At 42.5% G+C, this 23,707-nt stretch overlaps 1 protein-coding gene across 1 annotated transcript in view; it reads left to right on the forward strand.

Moving 5' to 3' along the window:
- The first annotated feature begins 86 nt into the window (after positions 1 to 86).
- tdrd12 (tudor domain containing 12) overlaps positions 87 to 23,707 on the forward strand; it is a 75,222-nt gene continuing 51,601 nt past the window's right edge. The window contains exons 1-15 of the mRNA XM_079602916.1: positions 87 to 175; positions 3,499 to 3,545; positions 4,389 to 4,553; positions 8,428 to 8,564; positions 11,537 to 11,656; positions 11,731 to 11,786; positions 13,546 to 13,631; positions 13,711 to 14,014; positions 16,327 to 16,427; positions 16,581 to 16,666; positions 17,974 to 18,019; positions 18,127 to 19,259; positions 19,451 to 19,531; positions 19,640 to 19,700; positions 19,808 to 19,915. Of these exons, the coding sequence (XP_079459042.1) occupies positions 3,522 to 3,545; positions 4,389 to 4,553; positions 8,428 to 8,564; positions 11,537 to 11,656; positions 11,731 to 11,786; positions 13,546 to 13,631; positions 13,711 to 14,014; positions 16,327 to 16,427; positions 16,581 to 16,666; positions 17,974 to 18,019; positions 18,127 to 19,259; positions 19,451 to 19,531; positions 19,640 to 19,700; positions 19,808 to 19,915 (2,508 nt within the window). The 5' untranslated portion in view covers positions 87 to 175; positions 3,499 to 3,521. The remainder of the gene's footprint in view (positions 176 to 3,498; positions 3,546 to 4,388; positions 4,554 to 8,427; positions 8,565 to 11,536; positions 11,657 to 11,730; positions 11,787 to 13,545; positions 13,632 to 13,710; positions 14,015 to 16,326; positions 16,428 to 16,580; positions 16,667 to 17,973; positions 18,020 to 18,126; positions 19,260 to 19,450; positions 19,532 to 19,639; positions 19,701 to 19,807; positions 19,916 to 23,707) is intronic.

The raw sequence follows: 23,707 nt of genomic DNA on the forward strand, positions 1-23,707 counted from the left end.
TTTTATTTCAACGCAAATCTAGTTAAAGCTAAACTGCCAAATAAAGAAGATATATATATTATATGATTTATATTCGCTGCACGTGAAACTGTTCGGCTGATTGATGGCGTCACTGATTGCACGTCACCGCGTCAACGGCGCGAACACTCCTCAACAGCAGACGCGCGCACGCGAGGTAAGAGTCGCTCTCCCCACTTTATGCATAAATGGGAATGTATTTTACACAACACCACAGTTATTAACATGATATTTCACGCATTTAACCTACATTCAGCCAACATGCGTGTCGTTATAAACCCTGCCGCAACAACTTTACACGAAAACTGTCCTTCGGCCGACAGACTTTCAGAATAACGTTACATCCGAGGTCAGAGGCAATAAAATGCTTGAACAGTTATTTTATGATTGTATGTAGCTTTCAGACTTACTGCGCACGTGGTGTTCTTCTGCGGTGTTAGATGAAAAAACGAATTAATTATTATACAACGATTTGTCGAACCACACTTTCACTGTTCAGTTCGGTTAAGTTTTTCTGCGGCTTACATCGTTAAGGTTAACTTACCTCGCCCAAAAAGGACATTTCTGTCATTAATTGCTCACCCTCATGTCGTTCCATACCTCAAATATTCAGAACACAAATTATGATATTATTTTTTGTTGAAATCCGAGAGCTTTCTGTCCCTCCATAGACTTATTACCACTTTTGAGGCCCAGAAAGGTAGCAAAGCCATCGTTAAAATAGTCCATGTGACTCCAGTGGTTCAACTTTAATGTTATGAAGCGACAAGAATACTTAATGTGCCCCAAAAACCCGACTTTATTCAACAATTTACATGTTAGTCTCTGGCGCTGTTCACGTGATCACCACTACGCATGCGTGATGCTGAGCACAGCAGGATCGGCCAATCATGAGCCGGTGTGCTGACTTAAGGCGTTCTCACACATATAAATTGTTTTTGTTTCGAAACGGGGACAATGTTGCAGGTTCTTCATGGTTCGGTTCGCTTTCACAAGGCAACCTTTCAAAGCGTACCAAAGTGCGTTCATGCACGTCACGTGCGAGTACAACTGTCCTCTTATTGGTCAGCATTTCCTCTGCGTCATCCATCAAGATGATTGACAAGAAGAGGTGCTCAACTGTGATAACTAATGTACAGAGTCAGACACCACTGATATTTATATAGCACATTTCCCATTATGAATTATAATATAATTTGGTACGTTGATTGGACTATTTTAACACCGTCTTTACTACCTTTCTGGGCCTTGAAAGTGGCCTTCGGCGGTGGCTGACAGACACTAGCTATACGTTTACATGGACACCTTTTGCTTCAATCGGAATGAAATCAATACGATTCATGAATCCGAACACTATAATCATATCAATATCAAAAAGTAGAATAAAAAAAAGTAGCATTAAAAAGTTTATTTTAACTAATAGTCAAATTTTCTACCATTATACAATTGAATAAAATTAGCAGCTAGCTAACAACAGCTTGCTTTGCACTTTTATTTTCTGGGTTCGCCTCACTCCAGTCTCTAAACTAATACATTTTTTGGTAATTTTCTACACATTGTCATATAAATAACCTGAAAATGCTGTAGTTTATTACGGTTAAATCTTGCTAACCAGTCTTACAAAAAAAATAAATGGGGTAAGCAGCACACTTACATTCTCATTGGTTTTGATTGGTTAACATTAGTTAATGTATTAGGCTAACTAACATGAACTAACCATGAGCAATACTTTTTTAACTGTATTTATTAATCTTAGTTAATAAAAACACAGCTGTTCATGTTACTCACAGTGCATTAACTAATGTTAACAAATACAACTTTTGATTTCAATAATGTAGGCTACTAGTAAATGCTGAAATTAACTAAGAATAATAAATGCTGTAGAAGTGCAGTTTATTCATAGTGAATGTTAACTAATCTAGAGTTTAATAGATGGAACCTTATTATAAAGTGTTGCACCGATTCAGACGTCCCGTGAGCTCAGTGTTGGACAGATCCGTTGTTTTAAAGTGAATCGGTTCAAAGGAGTCATTAGTTCGCGAATCGGACGTGTCATTAACGACGTGTACGCGTTGTGTGTGGTTATCCCGGGAGTTAGTACAGTACATCGCACAAGATTTCATCACTGGATAGGTTTTTTGGTTTATGAAAAGTGTGGTTTGTGTCAGCTGAATGTGCGGAGCGCTGTTCAGAGAAGATAAGGCAACGCTTTTTTAGCACAATTCACACCCAGCGGTAATTCAGGAAAACCATCTCCGAATGCGGGGTTCTCTCTCTCTCGCTCTCTCTTTTTCTTTTTTCTTTTACTGTGCATTCACACCGGACGCGAATAGTACGTCAAATTCGCGCCTGCCGCGTCTAGTTATACGCTTGACCACTTTGTGTTAATTTGCGCGTCAAGAGCAAAATTGACGCGCGTAAAAACAAAAGTTTGAAGCGAAATTTACGCTATTCGCGTCCAGTGTGAACGCACCATAAGTCTTTTGTTGTTTCAATAACATTAATGACACAGACGGCAGCAGGAAAATTAGGCTGCTGTCACTTTAAGAGCGAATGCATGGATCCAATATAGCAGGTCTCCTAATGCTGCGCTCACACCAAACACGAATAGAGCGTCAAATTCGTGTCTACCGCGTCTAGTTTGACGCTTGAACATTTTGAATGCATTCGCGCGTCCAAAGCAAGCGTTTGAAGCGAAATGGACGCGCGTGTCCGAGGCGAAATCCGCAAGTGCTAGCCGGTTCTGTTTGCAAGAAAGGCTGCGAAATTTAAAAACACTACTGTTATTGTGTCACGAAATGTAGTTTTAGGAGTTTTTCAGTCGAGAATGTAGTTGAACAATGTCCTTCCTTCTTTCACGCGGGCATTTAGTCATATTACAAAATAATTTATTGAGGCCAAACATTTAAAATGACATTATAAAATGAAAAGCAGGCCTGCCCCTGTTTATCACGTCAGTTCACCACGTGACAGCAGCAAGCAGGCTCCTGATTGGTTAACGCGGCGCGAATTGACGCCAAAGTAAAAAATTTTCACCTCGGGCTTCAGACACGAATTCGCGTCAAACGCGCACCACTCGCGCGTAACGCTCAAGTCGCCTCATTCACGCCGCGCTAAATGGCTCATTCGCCACCTCCAGAAGTGCGTTTTACATTGACTTAACATTGAAATCACTCGCGCCAGACGCTCTATTCGCGTTTGGTGTGAACGCAGCATCAGATCTTGCCCTGGAGGGCCAACAGACCTTATTCACAGCAGCGCCATCTTTTATTTTTAACAGTCATGAAAGCGAGGCAGTGAGGGACAGACATGCATCTCTTCAATGGCGTGTACTGTTATTTACTGTGTTTTTGGATTGCCCTGCTGACGAAACACTGCAAAGTTATATTTTCAGAAACACCAGCTGTGCTTCATACGCTGGCACTGCACCGATGTCCTGCGAAGTGTTTAAAAACTTTTGTCCTATTCACTCTTTTGCAGATTTTGCCGTGGAAGTCCGAGAAATGTTAGAAATACAGATAATCAAGGTAGAGCTCTACATGACAGCGATGTGTCTATCATACACACATTCACCATCATTGAGATACTAGTATAGTTTTTATTCATGTTTTGTATATTTCTATATATTTTTGATTCATTTAATTTTAGCTTGATTTATTTTAGTGCATGGTTAAATGAAAGAACAACTAGTTGAAATAATATTTAGTTTAGTTTTAGTTAATCATAACCCTGATAGTTACTCTCTCGATTGGATGTGAAATATTTAAGATAGTTAATTTTTCTAAAAAGGACGTCAAAAACAGTTTTGACAATAGGCTTTATTCCTATTATGTATTTGCACTGTTTGTTTTGCACAGTTTTTATAGGTAGAACAAAATAATAAAATAAACTGTCAATAATGAAGTATTATTGCTTATTTTATTGGGTTATTTATAATAATTATAAATTTTTTATCACTCTTAAATGGGTCTTTATACATAGTCACTATATTTTTGGAAGGATTGTCCCTTTGCATCACAAAAAAATGTGTTGACCTCGACCCTTTACTCATTAAAGTCAGTGCAATAAACAAACAGATTATCTGTAATGGCCACTAATGTCACCCTTGCTAACATTAGGTATGTTCACATGCACTAATATTCATCAATCCAGTAATGAATCCGATATCAATTCAGATTCTGAAAGTCAGATCAACCCTAAACATTGCAATCCGATCACATGTTTGTTTATATGATGTATTCTGAACTAAACTTGAACTATGAGTTTGATTGAGCATCACTAATATTGATAATAAGCAGATGTTTGGGGTGCATAAGCGCATCTTGATGAGTTCTTCAGGAAGTAAATGAGAGCTGTGTGTGTGTTGTCAGGTCGAGGACCCAGGATGCCTGTGGGCTCGGCTCCTGAGAGGAGCAGGCGTTCAGCCGGTCAGCCCTGAGGAGTACGAGCGCCTGAAGGTGAAGATGAACCTCTTCTACCACGAGGTCGACATGGACCTCCAGAAGCTGAAGCCTGCTGAACTGAAGGAGGGGCTGGTACGTCAGATCAGCAATATGAAGGATAATAACGTCCTATGATTCATGTTTGTGAGTTTGATGTGTCCTGCGGTGTAACGTGCTGCACTACCAGTCAATACTCACTCTGGATTATGGTTTTAGAATGAGAAATATAATAATAACAGAAGAAAGTGTGAGAGTTGTAGTGAAAAAACATTAAGCAAATCTTCTGTTTGAGCTGCTGGTTCTGTTCGACACACTAGACACTTGCTTTTCCTCTTAAGGCGAGACACAGCAGGCAAAAACATTGTTTTTTTTTCACTGGTCAATTTTGATATTTTGGGCTATTTGTCTTCAATAACATCTTCTTTCAGACTTGTGGTGAAAAAAAGTCCAAAATACACATTTAGGTCTTTATTTTACTGCCTTTGTCTATTTGCGTCTGTAGATTTCTCTGAAATTCAACAAAAGTTGGCGTTCTAAATAGGGGTGTAACGGTACGCAAAAATCACGGTTCGGTACGTACCTCGGTTTTAAAGTCACGGTTCAGTTCATTTTCGGTACAGTAAGGGAAAGAAATGCAAAACATTAAACTGCTGGTTGTTTACTATAAACTTTTTTTAACAATTTGTTTACACTTTTTTAAAAACACTTTTTAATAAAATATAATTAATAAAAAATATATAAAATAAAAAAAGAATAAGAAATAAAATACTGCTGCAAAGTTCTTCACTAAATAAAATACTCTTAAACCAATATTGGCCATGACGCTAGCTAGCGAGAGGCTGTATGTGGTGATCGGGCAGAATTTTAGGCAGTAGATTTTAGACAGCAGTAACCGAACCCGACCCAAGCCCGACAGGCATAAAGATATGTTTTTTCTCATACTAATGACACATGTACGTTTGTTTGTGTGGAAAGCCCGCTTTTATTAAGCAACTGAAAGGCATTTGGAAATGTCAACAGATGAGCGCATCAGCGCGCATGGAGCAACAAGCGCTCTTAACACAGGAAGAAGCGTTTCGTTGTCACAGCAACATAAACAAATTTCCGCACACAGGAAGACAGATGTTATGGTAATATTTTATATGTAACGTTATTTGAATCACAAAAACGATTAATCAGATTTAACCAGTGCAACGCGGAGACTTCCGACACTTAATATGTTCGTGTGGAAACTCGGAATTGACGCATGTTCCGCACACAAAACTAGCCTAATTTACATGAAAGATTGCATTCGGTGCACATGTGAACCGTACCGAAAGTCCTGTACCGAAACGGTCCGGTACGAATACATGTACCGTTACACCCCTAGTTCTAAATCATCCGCTGCTCCGCGATCTCTCTCTGCTTCCTTTAATCTCACACACCGCTGGAAAGCTCTCTCTCTCCTGTACAATACTGTCAGATCCAAATATGGTCATTTCCTGTTTAGATTCAAGATGAATGGCGTGCTCAATCCTTTTTGAGTTTGATTTGGGTGCTCTTCGGTCCAAGGTCGAACATCTTTAAGAGGCCAAAATGGCATTTTAAATTTGTCCATTTAGGACATGTCATTTGTATAATAAAGACATTTTAATTAAGGAGTGCCTCGGCTATCAGAGATTTTTTTTCTCTACACTGCCTCTTAAAGATGGTCATTTCCTTTTAATCTGGTCATTTCCTTTTAATCAGCAACCAATCGTGAAAGTAAAATGGGCATTTAACCCTAAAAGTGAAATCTCATTGGCTGATGTCAATTTCTGACGCCGTGATTGGTTCAGATGCATCACGTGACGCGCTCTGACATTCAGATGTGTGTGTTTGACTGTTTTTCTGCTCAGTTGAAGGCCATAAATGCTGTTTATAAGTTTTGATGTGATTTAGGTGGTTTGTATTGTTGTTTCTAATGATTTGATGAGATATTGTGTCAGTAAATAGTTGTTTCCACTAAAAAAGTATGATTTTTTACATTACAAATCTTTAAATGCCTTTTTCTCAAAATGACTTTTCTCTCATACTCCAAGTCCGAAATCTCCTCTTCAGTAGCACCTATACACACCAAACTTTCCAGTCTTGTACTTAGTTATATTATGAAGACAATTACTGAGGGATTTGTAAATATATTATTCCTAGCCTGATTTATATAACTTTTTATTCCAAAAAACATGGAGAAAATATTTTTTTTTGGCTATTGACAGTATATTCTGTTTTACAGGATAACAAAAGTAGATATCCATAAATCCCTCTGTAATTTTTCCCATCTAATATATGAACACAATGAAAAAATAATTTTGAACCTGGCTTTATCCAATTCTGAGATTTCATTTTTTTAAATATAGGCAAATTAGCGCATATTTAATTAGATAATGCCTAATTAGCATATTTAAACATTAAATTACGGAAAACTTGTAATACATTTTAGTGCATTTTCTTTTCCATTTTAAAGAGACGTGTTTAGAGAGTGTTTGACCCTTTAGCGTTAAGGTCATTGCACACTGAGTCTGAAATTCTCGTCCAAAGTTAAATAGTTAAAACTATTGCGCAATGACGGCGTTTCCATTAAGCGATGTTCAGCGACTAAAACGTCATTTCTTCCTCTCGCGATAAGTCATTCCAAACATCATGGCGACGGATGTTGGCAGGTTTACGTGTATCTCAGCCGCCGCACTGGCCATTATTATTACCTGAAGGAAACGTGTGTGTGTGTGTGTGTGTGTGTGTGTGTGTGTGTGTGTATTATCAAGCATTAATGGCAAGGAAAGACTCTTATACTGTGAGCGGCTCATTTGAGGAGTTTCTGTGTTTCTCCTCATTTCTGCTTCGAGCTCTTGATTGTGGCATTTATTAGTGGTTTACAATCCAGTATTCCTGTAATTATTTTATGAATTTAATAAAGAACTGTGTCTCGTCTTCTGTCCAAACACACCGCGTCCTCTACGTCAGGTGTCCTGTAAATGTGCAAAAACTTTTCCATTGCAGTTTTGCGAAATATTTATTTTTTTAATTGCCTGAAAATCCACATCATGCGAGCGTAAAAATAATTGTTTGCGAAATTGACGTGTTTCAATTAACCGTTCGCAGAGACCCGCCCCCCTTAGTTACTGTCGTTATGTCCAACAAGCTACGCCGCTCTCACACACACACCATGTTCTCACGCAGTGAAAAACACATCATGGAGCAGAGAGGACACTGACAACACACTGACAGACACAGACCAGATTACTTTTCGGTTACTTTTGATATTAAACATATTAAACAAAGTCTCTCACCTTTCAATTTTGGTCATTTTTTTTTTAAAGAAATGGAGTTTTGTGTCTCTTTAATGTGTGTGACAGATCGCTGTGTCGCCTCAGTTAAAGCCGCTCGTGAACCGATCATCTCTTCCTTCTAGTTCATTTATAGCATCAAATAAACATGAATGAACATCAGAAGTAATGTAGTTTTAACCGCAGAGAGACGTCAGTTCACTCTGCTTCTCAAGATCAAATCCTCCAATGTTAATCTACTAACTCTCCTGACTGCTCTGTCGGACAAAATGGCGGTTGGCGTAGTAAGATTGGTCAGATCACCTGTCAATCAAGCTCCCTGCGAAGGGTCAATTGGCCGTATTTTCAATTCGCAATTTCAATTTGCGCAATATGAAGGGTAATGGAAACGTGGCTAATCACATTTACACACAGCCTCCGAAACTGTCGTCCCGTCCGTGATCAAAATAATTTGGATCGGGTTTGATTTTGCATTTTCCGCATCCGTAGCAAGCATTTTAAATGGTGTTTTGACATTTGAGAGCTAACGAATACGAAAAAACGCATATAAAAATTTCAGACTCAGTGTGCAATGACCTTTACCCTGCACATGTGACTCTTTATGGCATCATATAACTTTCATAGAGGTCGTTTTTATTTTTCAATTAAAACTCTCTCTGTCTCAGGTGTGTGTGGTGTTCAGTCTGGCTCTGAAGAGCTGGTGCCGTGCCGTGGTCGAGTCCATCATCGAGGGGACGCTGGACTCTCAGGCCTGGTGTTTGTTGGTAGACCATGGAGATCACATCATCGTCAGAGCGGATGAGTATGAGGCCTTCTAAAATGTCTTGAACCAAAGGGATAGATTCTCTCAGCATTTACTCATGCCATCAATGTCTTCTGGACAGGGTTCCTACGGGGTTTGGAAAAGTATGGAATTTGATTTGAGTAATTTCCAGGTCTGGAAAAGTATGGAAAAACGAAAGCAGAGTATGGAAAAATATTTGCATTTCCAGACTATTGCCCCTGTTTAGTTTTCTACAATAGAAAATCTAATGAATTTAAAATATAATAATAAAAAAATGCTGTGGATTCACGAGTTCACACATACATGAAATCAGATATAGTAATTTATCCCCTCTTTGACTGGGATAGAAAACCAGCCAAGATGGGGTGGTGGAGGGATGCTGTGAAATTGTCATGATGGGACACAGGTGATACCGGCTTAAATCCACTTTTTGGGGTAAAAATACTGACATGCCTAAGACTTTTGCACAGTAGTGTATATGATAAACTTTTTTGTGCCCTCGAGAAACTATTCACATGTGCATGTGAATTTTGCATGCTTGCGCATGACAATTTCTAGTTTTATATATAACCTATGTCTACTGATACTACAGCAGAATATTTAAATATAACTGGCTTAAAATCATTTTTGCGGGGTGAAAATACTAATTTTGCTTTGGAGGTCTACAAAAAACGCTTTCATTTTCTCATAATATATATTGCACATCACCACATTTTTCATGATTCTCACACAGGTTCGATATTCAGTCTCTTTAAATCCCTTCTTGTCACAAGCCTTCTCTGCTGTGATTGGTCTACCACTTACAGTGCTTGTTGGAAGCCCACACCACTACTAAACCTACCCTAACCTACCCATGCGTGTCCTATGCACGTAAAAACTAATTCTCGCGTATAAATTGCACGATAAACGCAATAGGTGCTAGGGACGCATTTAGTGTGACCGGGTTGGTTACCCAGTGACGTGTAGCCGTCACAGAAGTGGGATTCAAATTCCTGATGACTCGTTTTAGGTGGTTCAAGGTCGATTCTTTCTTTTGAGAAACAATAACTTAATTTATTGTGTGGTCTTTCATTTCCATACCTTTGCAGAGAGCTGCATTACACATTGCATGAAAGGTAATATTTGAAAATGCATAATAGGGGCACTTTTAATATGGTCTGAAAATCTACAGAGAAGATTTGAAATTTGAGTCTGGAAAAGTATGGAATTTTGAAATGGAAAATGTGTAGGAACCCTGTCTGGAGAAGAAATTTGAATATATTTTACTTTTTAAAGAATAAATAATTGTTTTCGATCAACTGTCATACGCAGTGTTGTGCCTGAACGCGTTCATTGAAAACATATTAAACGCGTTCATTGAACGATAGTTCATGAACTCGTTCATATTTTGGGCGAACGTGAACTGGACGTACTGTATTACTGCCTGATGAACGTTACTGTGAACTCGTTCATTCTGGTGTCGGTGAACGGCACGCTTTCTCAGTTTAACTTCGTTCAATAGGGTGCCAGATTTCTATAGAGCCTTCCAGGCAAAAACCGGCTAAAACACCCCATAAACGGCCTTAATATGTAGCGGAAAAACACCCAATCTGGCAACACCAGCCGCCAGTGTCGACCGACTCTCTTGTTCGATCTCGTTCATCAAAATGAACGAGTCATTTCGTTCATTTAAGGGGCTTTAAATGTTATACTATTAACTGGCAAATTCCCCGAACACATCCACTTACGCAATCTTGATCATATTCTGAATTATTAAATCATTATAATGCAGTCAAAAATCGAACATAAATAATTACTTTACCTTCCGAGTCTTTCATTCATTTGTCACGTGACCGACGCAATGAACGGATTCATGAACGACTCATCATCACTAAAATCAAAACAGAAAGCAGCATGTAGGCGTCGCACGATCACTTAAACGAGTTTTATGACGAGGTCGGTGAGGACGGGACACATCTGACGCACAGCTTTGTGTTAAAACTGATAAAGTAATTGCTGTGGTTCTATATGGGCTGTGGCGATCATTTTGAAAAATAATAGCTCGCAGCAACATGAAAAAAAATAACTATGAACTAGTTCATTTTTGAAACTGTGAACTATGAACTGAACTAGTTCATTAAAAAATTTGTGAACTGAACTTTGAACTAGTTCATGTAGAAAGTGAACTGCCCCAACACTCATACGAGCGACACACAAACTTTAAGACGCCCTCACGTTTATGTCAAGCTGAACTGTGTATGTTCCTCGAACAGTTCCCTGGAAGCAATGCTTTATAGTTTAGAGTTTAACAAAACACACAAACTTTGATTTCGTCCACTGGGGTCGTGTGGATTACCATCGTCATCGCTGCGTTTGGTTTTTTATTGATTATTTTCCTAAGAATCTTCGCTTGTGTTTTTCTGAAGAAAGCGATGGCATGAGGGTGAGTAAATTACGTGAGAATTTAGATTTTTGGATGAACTATTCCTTTAAGGTCATAAATATCTTATGGTATGACAGAAGTCCTAACTATCATTTTAAGAGGACTTAATTTGGGGACAGAAAAAAATGGCCTAATGTGATTATTACATTTTAAAAGTCTATGATGTATATGAATGCAAGTGCTGCTGGTTTTAGAGCAGTTCAGTCGGCGATTACCATGCGTTTGTCAAACGATAGCCGATGAACTACTATTGATGAATTATGACAGTGTTTGCATGAGGTTTATATTGTAATATGTTGTAAACAGTTATAAGAAACTAGTGCATATAATTATCTCCACATCCTTTTGAATCCGGAGTCCCGGTGTGTTTTGACGTCTTTATAATTAAAAGTCCTGTTTTAAATCCATGAAGTATTTTTAGTTACGCTTTATTTTAACTGTCCTGTTTGCTTCACTCCGTGTGAGGGTGTGATGCGGCTCATAACTGTTGGTAAAACACTGTTGAGCTTCACCCAGGACTGGTTTATATCCGCACTGTTGATAATATCCCATGTGAATGTGCTCTCAGTGTCAGAACTCCTCTGGAGAAGTTCCTGCTGCTCCCCTTCAGGGTCCGCCGCTTCAGACTGGCTGGGATCCGGCCCATGACCCTTCAGGTGCCGATCTCTGGGGACACGGCCGAGCTCGTGTAAGTCCCTCTCTTGAAGAAGTCTCTGCGTTGCTCTGGCATGTGTTCTGATGTCTTCATCTGTCTGATCACAGCCCCTCCTCGACGTGGGACAGCTCTGCCACCAAATACTTGCACAATCTATTACAAGGTAAGAGTGTGCTGTGGTTATCAGCGGTTCCTCCTGTGTGTATAGAGGTTATGTGCGTGACGTCACCGTCGGCCGGAGTGACTGCGGTCACACACACTGAGTGGCAGAATGCTGCGAAAAACACAAAAAAAATCCTATAAAAAACTGGATCCAGGCAGAGAACGGTGGATTTGCATATATGATTGTGTGTCAATATGCTGAATTTAGGGGTAAAATCACACCCTATATATTGTATAGTTATATATTGTATTGACAACTCATCAATTAAATATTTACCATCATATATTCTGCATAATTGGATGTTTTTAAATAAACACTGACAAAAAAACTATACATGTTTTAGGGCTGGACGATATGATGATATATATATATATATATATATAAAACATTGATATGTGGTCACATGGATTTAGACTAGGGCTGTCCGTTAAACGCGTTATTAACGGCGTTAACGCAAACCCATTTTAACGGCGTCAATTTTTGTATCGCGAGATTAATGCCTAGCAAACTTTGTCGTTTTTTTCACATGCTTTTGCCACAACTAGTAACGTTATTAAAACTATAACACCACACCGGATCTAGCTAGACCAGAAACAGAACAACAGGCACACCGCACACACTTGTCTGGGCTTGCGATGCGAACCGGCCAAAGAGTGGAGGAGAAGCGCAGCGCCGAGCCGCGTCTAGCACAACTCGTATCGCACATCGGACGCGCACTTTCTCAGTTTATGGCCAGCAATAAAAACGGCGGATGGCGGCGCCGGTGTGTGTACACTCATAGAGAATAATGTGTTCGGATTGTAAATACGCGGCGCTGCGCTTCTCGTCCGGTGTGCGCCCCTTTAACGTTACGTTTTGAGTGGATGAATGATGAGCGCGAGATGCCGAAATGGAGGCCAATAAGATCCTGAATGGAAAGTTTACTTTTTAAAAGTTGCCAAATGGTTCAATTGACAAGACCAAAGTGATCTGTGTGTGTGTCGTTGTGAACTGAGCTATCATCACAGCACGTCCAGTCTAAACACCACTTGATGGTCAAGCACACACACACACACACACACACCGCTGATGCGTTTATATGCCCACTCGTCAATATCAGTAACGTCACCTCGTCAGTATTTCTTTCACCCTTTTATTGATGGACAGTGTTACATCGTGTGAGAGATTATTTGCTCCAAGTGAGAATGTTAGTGTGAAATTTAACACAGTATATAATGTTGTTTTCAATAAAAAACATTTGCACAAAGCAAGCGATCCACTTTTCCATGTTGATAAGAGCATTAAAATGAGGAAAAATAATGGGACAAAACGAAACCAAGAGACATTTAGAATAGATAAAAATGTGCGATTAATCGTGAGTTAACTATGACATTAATGCGATTAATCGCGATTAAATATTTTAATCGTTTGACAGCCCTAATTTAGACCTATATTGTATCTATATAAAGCGTTCAAAAGGCAAATTTGCTTTATGTATTTCCCCGGTGTGGAAATCTGGCTCATATAAATGTCATGAAACACGATTCCTGCTGCATGTCAATATCCACGATCACTGGATCTGTGGTAGGTTGTAAGCAACACTATATCCAGTCCAACCTTTAGTTTAAACTGATAATGGTTTGTTTTACTGGCGTCTTCAGTTTCTCCTCTTAACTCCAGTCACTCAGCGGCTCTTCTGCCACTCAGCGTTCCCGCGGGAAACTGACGGTCAATGCATTCCCTCTGTTGTGTGGTTTTGAGACGCTCTGTCTGTTTCTAGTGTCCACTCTGGTCGAGGCCGTTTTGTGTGAAACGCATGCCGGCTGCTCTGCCGTTGAACTCTACTTGACTATCAATGATACAAAGGTAAAGTATGTTTATTTCTGTGACATTCTGAGCAGGATTTCAGACGGCTGCTTAGTGCCAGTCCACTGTCTTTGAACAGATCTGTGTGAACCATGAGCTCGTGGCCAAGAAGTTTGCCTGTTTCGTGAGTGAGAAGTCCAGTGTGCCGGACGGGAACAGGAACGGAGATCGAGTTCCTGTCAGCCTGGCGTGGGACATTTACTCCAGTCTTCAAAAGCTCTTAGAGATGAAGGGCTGCTGTCCGGTCAAAGCTTCGCCCGCGCCCAATATTCCCCAGAATCCCCACAGAACCGAGCAGAGAGATGATCCACAGACCAGAACCGAGCAGAGAGATGATCCACAGACCAGAACCGAGCAGAGAGATGATCCACCACCACAGACAGGTCAAGTTTGGAGAGATTTTTAAAAATTTTTTATATGTTTTCTGCTAACCAAGGGTGCATTTATTTGATAAAAAAAAATTGTAAAATATTATTAGAATTTTAAATGTTTTCTATGTGAATATATAGTAAAGTGTAATTTATTTCTGTGATCAAAGCTGAATTTTCAGCATCATTACTCCAGTCTTCAGTAGGGATGCACGATGATATCGGCACAACATCGGTATCGGCCGATAAAAGCTTAAAATGACCATCATCGGCATCGGCCGATATGAATATTTCTGCCGATGAGCCTTGCCGATAGGGTGGCGTGTTTCCTATGCGCACGTGACGACCGTGAACGTAGCATGACTTCCAACATGTGGAGGCATTTCGAGCAGTTTGGTTAGAAATGTGCTGGGGACAGAGACTCATTCGGAAGTGCATTTTCAGAAGTGCTGGGTACAATGACGCAATAATCTTTTTTTCTCTTTCGCGCAGGTCATGTTTTGAAAGACGATGTCCTGTAGCTTACTAATGTAAACTCTCCAAGCTACTATGCTCTCCACAGACCATAAAATATTCATTTTATTTTATTTTATTTTAGTTTGCATTTATGAGGAAAAAACAATGTTACGGACGTGATAGTTCTCAGTTATGGACGTGACCGCTCTGAAATCGTCTCTAAAAGACTGCAAAAACTTCCTCAGAGACCTCAATCAAAGCCTTTCTTTAAAGTGAATTTCGTTTTGTATTAATTGTATCTTAATTTTAATCAATGTTTCATCAACCAATTGCCTGAATTGAATAAATAAGTAAAGCAGATAATATATCACGACACGGAGGCGCCGGCGCATGAACTGGAGCTCGTCTCATAAATGAGCCGAAACTCAGCATAGCCAGCTTGCCTCACAGACCTGAGAAATATATCTATTATCTACAGAACGCTTGAAATCATACTTTTAAACAGACGAAAGAAAACTATGTAATCCGTATGAAATGTGCATTTCTCTCTGGCGCGTTCACTACTGCGAAGATCGCGAGTCAGCATCGTCAACTTCATCTCTGCAGCCGACACAGAAAAAATGTCTCCTTGCTATATTTGACATATTCATAATCATTACTTTTGCCGGTTCTTTGTGACAGCTTTTAGGTGCGCTGCGCTTCTCGGTGTGCGATACCTCGAGTTGTCATAGACGCGACACCACGTAACTCTCTCTGCCTGCCTTGCTTGTGCTAACAGCTCCCGCCCAGATGTGCAGGGCTCTCTTGCGTGCGCAATCTGCACCACAGAACTGGCTTAAACAGACGATCTGATGGGTTTTAGAAGATTAAATACAACCCGAAACTAAAAAACAGACCAGACCTCTATTTGAGACCGGCCTTTTTTTATCCAAACCTGTAGCCACACCAGACGCGTGTAAAAGAGACAGGCGTCTATGGGACTCGGTTATTATTTGAAGTTTTATGGTATACATCGGTACCGGCATCGGACAAAATTAGTTTGAAAATATCGGCCAAAATCCATTATCGTGCATCCCCAGTCTTCAGTGTCACACGATCGTTCAGAAATCATTCTAATATGATGATCTGCTGCTCAAGAAACATTTATGATTATTATGGATGTTGAAAACAGTCGTGCTGCTTCATAATGTCATATAATTTTTGTTCAGGATCCTTCAAATAAAAAGTTAACAGAAAGAGCAGCAATTTGAAATGTAAATATTTTGTAACATGAATGTTTTTACTTGCTATTGATCAATTTAATGCATTCTTGCTGAATAAAAGTGTATAATATATATATATTTATACTACGGGCCGGTTGAACACCTGAATCTGATTGGCTGACAAACATTATAAGGTGTGCAGGTATTTTCAGGGAAACGCACTGCTGCCGAATACTGTTGAGAGATGCACAGACTCTTTTTTTTTTTGTGTGTGTAAATTTTGAATACTTTTTATCACAAAATGTTTGGTGAAACGTGATTTGTTCTTAAAATAGTTCGTACGCACATTTCACACACAAATTTGCTTTGTGAATGAGACCCAATGTCTTGAGCTGTGGTAACCGTAGTATACGCATCATAATTTAATCCGGTTTGTTTAATTGTGACAAAAAGAATTGCACATTCCTCTTTCCGCCGTGTCCGCATTACAACCTCGGGTGTGCATTATTTTCTAATAATTCAATGGCCCGTTATCAAATATTCCTTATTTGATTTAATTTTTAATTTTTTCTTTGTAATTAATTCCACAAAAATGACATGGTAAGTTGGCAGCCTGGTTAGTGAATGTCTTGAAAGCTGCTCACATTTTACTTTGTGTTTCTCCTTTAGAAAGCGAGCAGCAGAAACCGCCGGTGTCAGAGGAAGAACACATGCCGTCTCCGGTTAAACCTCGAGTCCATAAACTGCCCCGCAAGGCCGGCACCGATACGGTAAGTGTGCATTTATAACAAGTGTGCATTTATAACGCTGTGACTAACCTTAGAGAGCGATCAAGCTCGACAGAAGGACAGAGTTGGGCTTTACAGTGGCCCCAGTGAATGCCTGGATCCCAGTTTAACCGTGACTTCTGTGGTTTGATGCAGATCGGCAGAGGATGGCGGATCAGAGTCGAGGCCACGAACATGATCACAGAGGAAACCTGTGCGCAGACCGACGTGAACAAGGCCCAGTAAGACTGTCATCTGAGTCTCGTTCCTCCTTAAGCGGATTAAGGATTGTTTAGGATTGTATGTTTGAGTTTGACGCCCGACTTGCCTCCTAAATAGATCTGATTTTATGAAGGTGATAATACAAAGTAATTAACTTAACAAACCAACAAATTAGGGATGCTCTGACTGATCGGCTACCGATCGCTATCGGCCAATAATCGCTTTAGGAAGATTGACCGGCGGTCTCTATAAAGGCCGATCTCATGCTGACGACGCATATTGACTAATAATGAGTATAATAATGCTGAAGGTGAGGTTCTTTATTAAATAACTTGCACCAAAGTAATTTGTAAACTTTCTGTGAGATGTCATTTCACAAACAATTGTCACTTGCACAATCGAGGCAGTGTCGCATCATCACTAAAGTTGATCATTTGCATTTCTTTTTAAGTCTTGCTAGTGTTTAAACTTTAAACCACTCCGCACTCGCGGTCACACACGCATGTGCAGCCCGCCAGGACACAATTGCTCTTAAATGGTCAAATACACATAAAGGTATGTACAAAATTACAGTCTTGACTAGAATGCACGTAAACGCAGTCGGTTTTGTCTTAAGTGAACGTAAACGGCTGAGAAAGTTGAGGAACAGATCCGTTCAGCTCTTAAAGTGACCGCTGCCTAATAATAATGGTTTAAAAAAAAATCTTTTGTTGTTTAATTAAAATTAAAGACAATCGCTGCACTTGAATGACTAACTTTTGTAATCTTAATTGTAAGGATTAATCCATATTTAATTTATTCAGGGAAGACCATCCAACATGATTTTACTTATTAAATTCCTTATTAAATGTCTTTAGTATTTCTTGCAGTACTCAATACTACTGTTAGGCCTACCTGAAAAAAACTATTTTATTTGTATCTTTATTTTATTTAATTGTGCTACTGCTTGTAAATGGTTAATTTGTTCTTCTTTTATTACTGACTGTTTTCTTGTCTTTTGTGAGTTCAGTAGATAGTTTTAAATCTCTGTGTGTAAAAACAAAGATCCTCTGCATGATCAAACATCTAGGTATAGATAATTATATATTTTTTCACCTAAGTCAACTTCCCATTTTCAAAAAGGAAATTCAGGCCCTGAATAAATGTCTGTGAAATTCCTGATTGGACCATCCCTATAAATATTTCTACATGATAAAAAGGCTTCAAATAGACTGGTATCAGGGATCGTATCGGCGGATACTGCTACTTGTGGTCGGCGATCAGTTAATTAGTTTAGTAAATGATAATATGATGTTTAGAAATATAATAAATTGTTTTTCTTTCACAGATACATGAAGTTTAAATTACCGGTACATACAAAGCAGATTCCTGAAGTAAGCACTCACAATTCTTAAATAAGTTTGGTTGTATCTGCAGAAATAGTTAGTAAACGAGTGGATAAATGCGTGGCTGTAAAATGAAGTGCTTTTAATATTTTCAGTCTGTTGAAGAGAAGCGGCACAGTCCCGATCGGACTGAAGAGAAGCGGCACAGTCCCGATCAGACTGAAGAGAAGCGGCACAGTCCCGATCAGACTGAAGAGAAGCGGCACAGTCCCGATCAGACTGAAGAGAAGCGGCACAGTCCCGATCAGACTGAAGAGAAGCGGCACAGTCCCGATCAGACTGAAGAGAAGCGGCACAGTCCCGATCAGACTGAAGAGAAGCGGCACAGTCCCGATCAGACTGAAGAGAAGCGGCACAGTCCCGATCAGACTGAAGAGAAGCGGCACAGTCCCGATCGGACTGAAGAGAAGCGGCACAGTCCCGATCGGACTGAAGAGAAGCGGCACAGTCCCGATCGGACTGAAGAGAAGCGGCACAGTCCCGATCGGACTGAAGAGAAGCGGCACAGTCCCGATCGGACTGAAGAGAAGCGGCACAGTCCCGATCAGACTGAAGAGAAGCGGCACAGTCCCGATCAGACTGAAGAGAAGCGGCACAGTCCCGATCAGACTGAAGAGAAGCGGCACAGTCCCGATCAGACTGAAGAGAAGCGGCACAGTCCCGATCAGACTGAAGAGAAGCGGCACAGTCCCGATCAGACTGAAGAGAAGCGGCACAGTCCCGATCAGACTGAAGAGAAGCGGCACAGTCCCGATCAGACTGAAGAGAAGCGGCACAGTCCCGATCGGACTGAAGAGAAGCGGCACAGTCCCGATCAGACTGAAGAGAAGCGGCACAGTCCCGATCAGACTGAAGAGAAGCGGCACAGTCCCGATCAGACTGAAGAGAAGCGGCACAGTCCCGATCAGACTGAAGAGAAGCGGCACAGTCCCGATCAGACTGAAGAGAAGCGGCACAGTCCCGATCGGACTGAAGAGAAGCGGCACAGTCCCGATCGGACTGAAGAGAAGCGGCACAGTCCCGATCAGACTGAAGAGAAGCGGCACAGTCCCGATCAGACTGAAGAGAAGCGGCACAGTCCCGATCAGACTGAAGAGAAGCGGCACAGTCCCGATCAGACTGAAGAGAAGCGGCACAGTCCCGATCAGACTGAAGAGAAGCGGCACAGTCCCGATCAGACTGAAGAGAACGGCTCGGCTTCAGCACCAGCCGTGAGTTCAGCATCATGGTGAGACCAACACACACACACACACACCTGCAGGTCGTCACACTGTTTTCAACACAAGAGCACGTCTGATTGCCGTTAAGTGAATCTGAAACCAGCCTGATTATGCAGCGCTTACTTGAGAGTCATTCTGCAAACCACATAGTGGATTTTATAGTGTGTGTGTGTGTGTGTGTGTGTGTGTGTCTTTATAGTGCCAGTGGCTCCTCAGAAGAGCAGAAAGTGGCATCTCTCTCACAAGAGCCCAATCTTGATGATCAGCTGGCCTCGTCAAGGTAGGCTTTACATTACTGTCCTTACTAAACAAACAAACTCTCTAAAACATGTCAGTCATTTCCGTAAAGAAATGTTTCCCCTCTGTGTGTGTACCCTATCTTGGACAGACTCATGCAGTTTCTGAACCCTGATCCACTCAATCCAGACCAAGAATCTGTTGGTGCCAAAGTAAGAGCCTCAGTGTTAGTTTTCTGTATTTCATCATGATGGTGTGTGTGTTGTGTAACCTGGTGTGTGTGTGTGTGTTGTGTAACCTGGGCTGTGCTGTTTCGCAGGCTGCGCGCTGTGATCCGGGTCACCTGGGCGTTCTCGTGCACTCCGCCCTGCGTGTCGAGCCCTGCAGAAACCTGGCACGCGCTCCCATCAGCGAGCAATTCAGAAAGGTCAATCAGCGGGCCTATATAATGTCATATTGGAATATCCAATGATTTATTTATCATTTTGCGTTATTTGACACTTTTCAACTGCAAAGTGCTATGGCCATGAGTCAAACTTAATTATCTTGCTTGCTTCTGAGGTATTATTTGTGACTTTTAACATTTGTGTAATAATGATTTTAATTATAGTGCTGGGCAACAATCAATCGCATCCAAAATTAAAGTTTGTTTACATTAGTGTTGTCACGATACTAGAATTTCTAACTTCGATACGATACCTTGAAAAATATCAATATTCGATACCATTTTCGATACCACAGAGAAAAAAACTGCCACAATATTAAGGAGGTATTTTTTTTATTTAAAGCTAAATATAACAAGTCTAGAACATGACAATGAGGATGACAATATTTTACATGAACAAAAATGTCCTGAGTTCTATCTGTTAATATTTTTTAATTGGACCAGGGCTAACATGACCCGTTGTATTTGTATAACCTACTGTTATCAAAGATTAAAATATAGCCTACTGTAACAAAAAAGCACTTAACAGTATCAAATTGGAGGATAGAGTGTCAGTAATGTATAATAATAAGATTAAACATTCAATTTTCAGTTAAAGGCATTTCATTATTGAATTCAGAGATGCCATTGTCTAGCTGTTTAGTTTAATTAATATCTGTGTAATCAAATTGATGATAATCGCTAATGAAGGCAAATTGCAGAATTAAATAATACTTTTCTGAATAAAGTTAAATAGGCACAAGTTAATTTACATTTGACCACAGTTAAAATATTTACTTGTCTAAGATTCCTCAGTCAGATTATGTTAACTTTAAGAATTACGGTGAAAAAACGAGACAACACAGCCTCATATCAACAAATATTCTAGGCCATCATGGTTAATGTTTCAGAAAAGTTAAAATGAGAAGAGTTACAGTGTTTCCTTTAGGATTTTTTTAGCAGTGGGGAAAGGTCTGTCCAAACAACAAACACCCCTGATGCTGAGCGTAGCCTATGCTTGCTAAATGGAGCCTGTTCCTTAAGTCTGTTTACACCTATAAAATAATTGTTAAAAATGAGTGATGTGAGGGATTATTGATTGTCAAACAATCTTTTGGGTGCCCGCAGCCCGCTCGCAGTGTGAAGCGCGTGTCTGCGCCATTCTCTGACATACTACCCGCTCGCAGTGTGTAGCGCGTGTCTGCGCCATTCTCTGACATACTACCCGCTCGCGGTGTGTAGCGCGTGTCTGCGCCATTCTCTGACATACTACCCGCTCGCGGTGTGTAGCGCGTGTCTGCGCCATTCTCTGACATACTACCCGCTCGCGGTGTGTAGCGCGTGTCTGCGCCATTCTCTGACATACTACCCGCTCGCGGTGTGTAGCGCGTGTCTGCGCCATTCTCTGACATACTACCCGCTCGCGGTGTGTAGCGCGTGTCTGCGCCATTCTCTGACATACTACCCGCTCGCGGTGTGTAGCGCGTGTCTGCGCCATTCTCTGACATACTACCCGCTCGCGGTGTGTAGCGCGTGTCTGCGCCATTCTCTGACATACTACCCGCTCGCGGTGTGTAGCGCGTGTCTGCGCTATTCTCTGACATACTACCCGCTCGCGGTGTGTAGCGCGTGTCTGCGCCATTCTCTGACATACTACCCGCTCGCGGTGTGTAGCGCGTGTCTGCGCCATTCTCTGACATACTACCCGCTCGCGGTGTGTAGCGCGTGTCTGCGCTATTCTCCGACATGCCCGCTCGCGGTGTGTAGCGCGTCTGCGCCATTCTCTGACATACTACCCGCTCGCGGTGTGTAGCGCGTGTCTGCGCTATTCTCCGACATGCCCGCTCGCGGTGTGTAGCGCGTCTGCGCTATTCTCTGACATACCCGCTCACGGTGTGTAGCGCGTGTCTGCGCTATTCTCTGACATACCCGCTCGCGGTGTGTAGCGCGTGTCTGCGCTATTCTCTGACATACCCGCTCACGGTGTGTAGCGCGTGTCTGCGCTATTCTCTGACATACCCGCTCGCGGTGTGTAGCGCGTGTCTGCGCTATTCTCTGACATACTACCCGCTCGCGGTGTGTAGCGCGTGTCTGCGCTATTCTGACATACTACCCGCTCGCGGTGTGTAGCGCGTGTCCGCGCTATTCTCCGGCATGCCCGCTCGCGGTGTGTAGCGCGTGTCTGCGCTATTCTCTGACATACTTACCCGCTCGCGGTGTGTAGCGCGTGTCCGCGCTATTCTCTGACATACTTACCCGCTCGCGGTGTGTAGCGCGTGTCTGCGCTATTCTGACATACTACCCGCTCGCGGTGTGTAGCGCGTGTCCGCGCTATTCTCCGGCATGCCCGCTCGCGGTGTGTAGCGCGTGTCTGCGCTATTCTCTGACATACTTACCCGCTCGCGGTGTGTAGCGCGTGTCTGCGCTATTCTCTGACATACTTACCCGCTCGCGGTGTGTAGCGCGTGTCCGCGCTATTCTCCGGCATGCCCGCTCGCGGTGTGAAGCGCGTGTCTGCGCCATTCTCTGACATACTACCCGCTCGCAGTGTGTAGCGCGTGTCTGCGCCATTCTCTGACATACTACCCGCTCGCGGTGTGTAGCGCGTGTCTGCGCCATTCTCTGACATACTACCCGCTCGCGGTGTGTAGCGCGTGTCTGCGCCATTCTCTGACATACTACCCGCTCGCGGTGTGTAGCGCGTGTCTGCGCCATTCTCTGACATACTACCCGCTCGCGGTGTGTAGCGCGTGTCTGCGCCATTCTCTGACATACTACCCGCTCGCGGTGTGTAGCGCGTGTCTGCGCCATTCTCTGACATACTACCCGCTCGCGGTGTGTAGCGCGTGTCTGCGCCATTCTCTGACATACTACCCGCTCGCGGTGTGTAGCGCGTGTCTGCGCCATTCTCTGACATACTACCCGCTCGCGGTGTGTAGCGCGTGTCTGCGCTATTCTCTGACATACTACCCGCTCGCGGTGTGTAGCGCGTGTCTGCGCCATTCTCTGACATACTACCCGCTCGCGGTGTGTAGCGCGTGTCTGCGCCATTCTCTGACATACTACCCGCTCGCGGTGTGTAGCGCGTGTCTGCGCTATTCTCCGACATGCCCGCTCGCGGTGTGTAGCGCGTCTGCGCCATTCTCTGACATACTACCCGCTCGCGGTGTGTAGCGCGTGTCTGCGCTATTCTCCGACATGCCCGCTCGCGGTGTGTAGCGCGTCTGCGCTATTCTCTGACATACCCGCTCACGGTGTGTAGCGCGTGTCTGCGCTATTCTCTGACATACCCGCTCGCGGTGTGTAGCGCGTGTCTGCGCTATTCTCTGACATACCCGCTCACGGTGTGTAGCGCGTGTCTGCGCTATTCTCTGACATACCCGCTCGCGGTGTGTAGCGCGTGTCTGCGCTATTCTCTGACATACTACCCGCTCGCGGTGTGTAGCGCGTGTCTGCGCTATTCTGACATACTACCCGCTCGCGGTGTGTAGCGCGTGTCCGCGCTATTCTCCGGCATGCCCGCTCGCGGTGTGTAGCGCGTGTCTGCGCTATTCTCTGACATACTTACCCGCTCGCGGTGTGTAGCGCGTGTCCGCGCTATTCTCTGACATACTTACCCGCTCGCGGTGTGTAGCGCGTGTCTGCGCTATTCTGACATACTACCCGCTCGCGGTGTGTAGCGCGTGTCCGCGCTATTCTCGGGCATGCCCGCTCGCGGTGTGTAGCGCGTGTCTGCGCTATTCTCTGACATACTTACCCGCTCGCGGTGTGTAGCGCGTGTCTGCGCTATTCTCT

This window comes from Phoxinus phoxinus (assembly GCF_949152265.1).
Source record: "Phoxinus phoxinus genome assembly, chromosome: 25".
Lineage (NCBI taxonomy): Eukaryota > Metazoa > Chordata > Actinopteri > Cypriniformes > Leuciscidae > Phoxinus > Phoxinus phoxinus.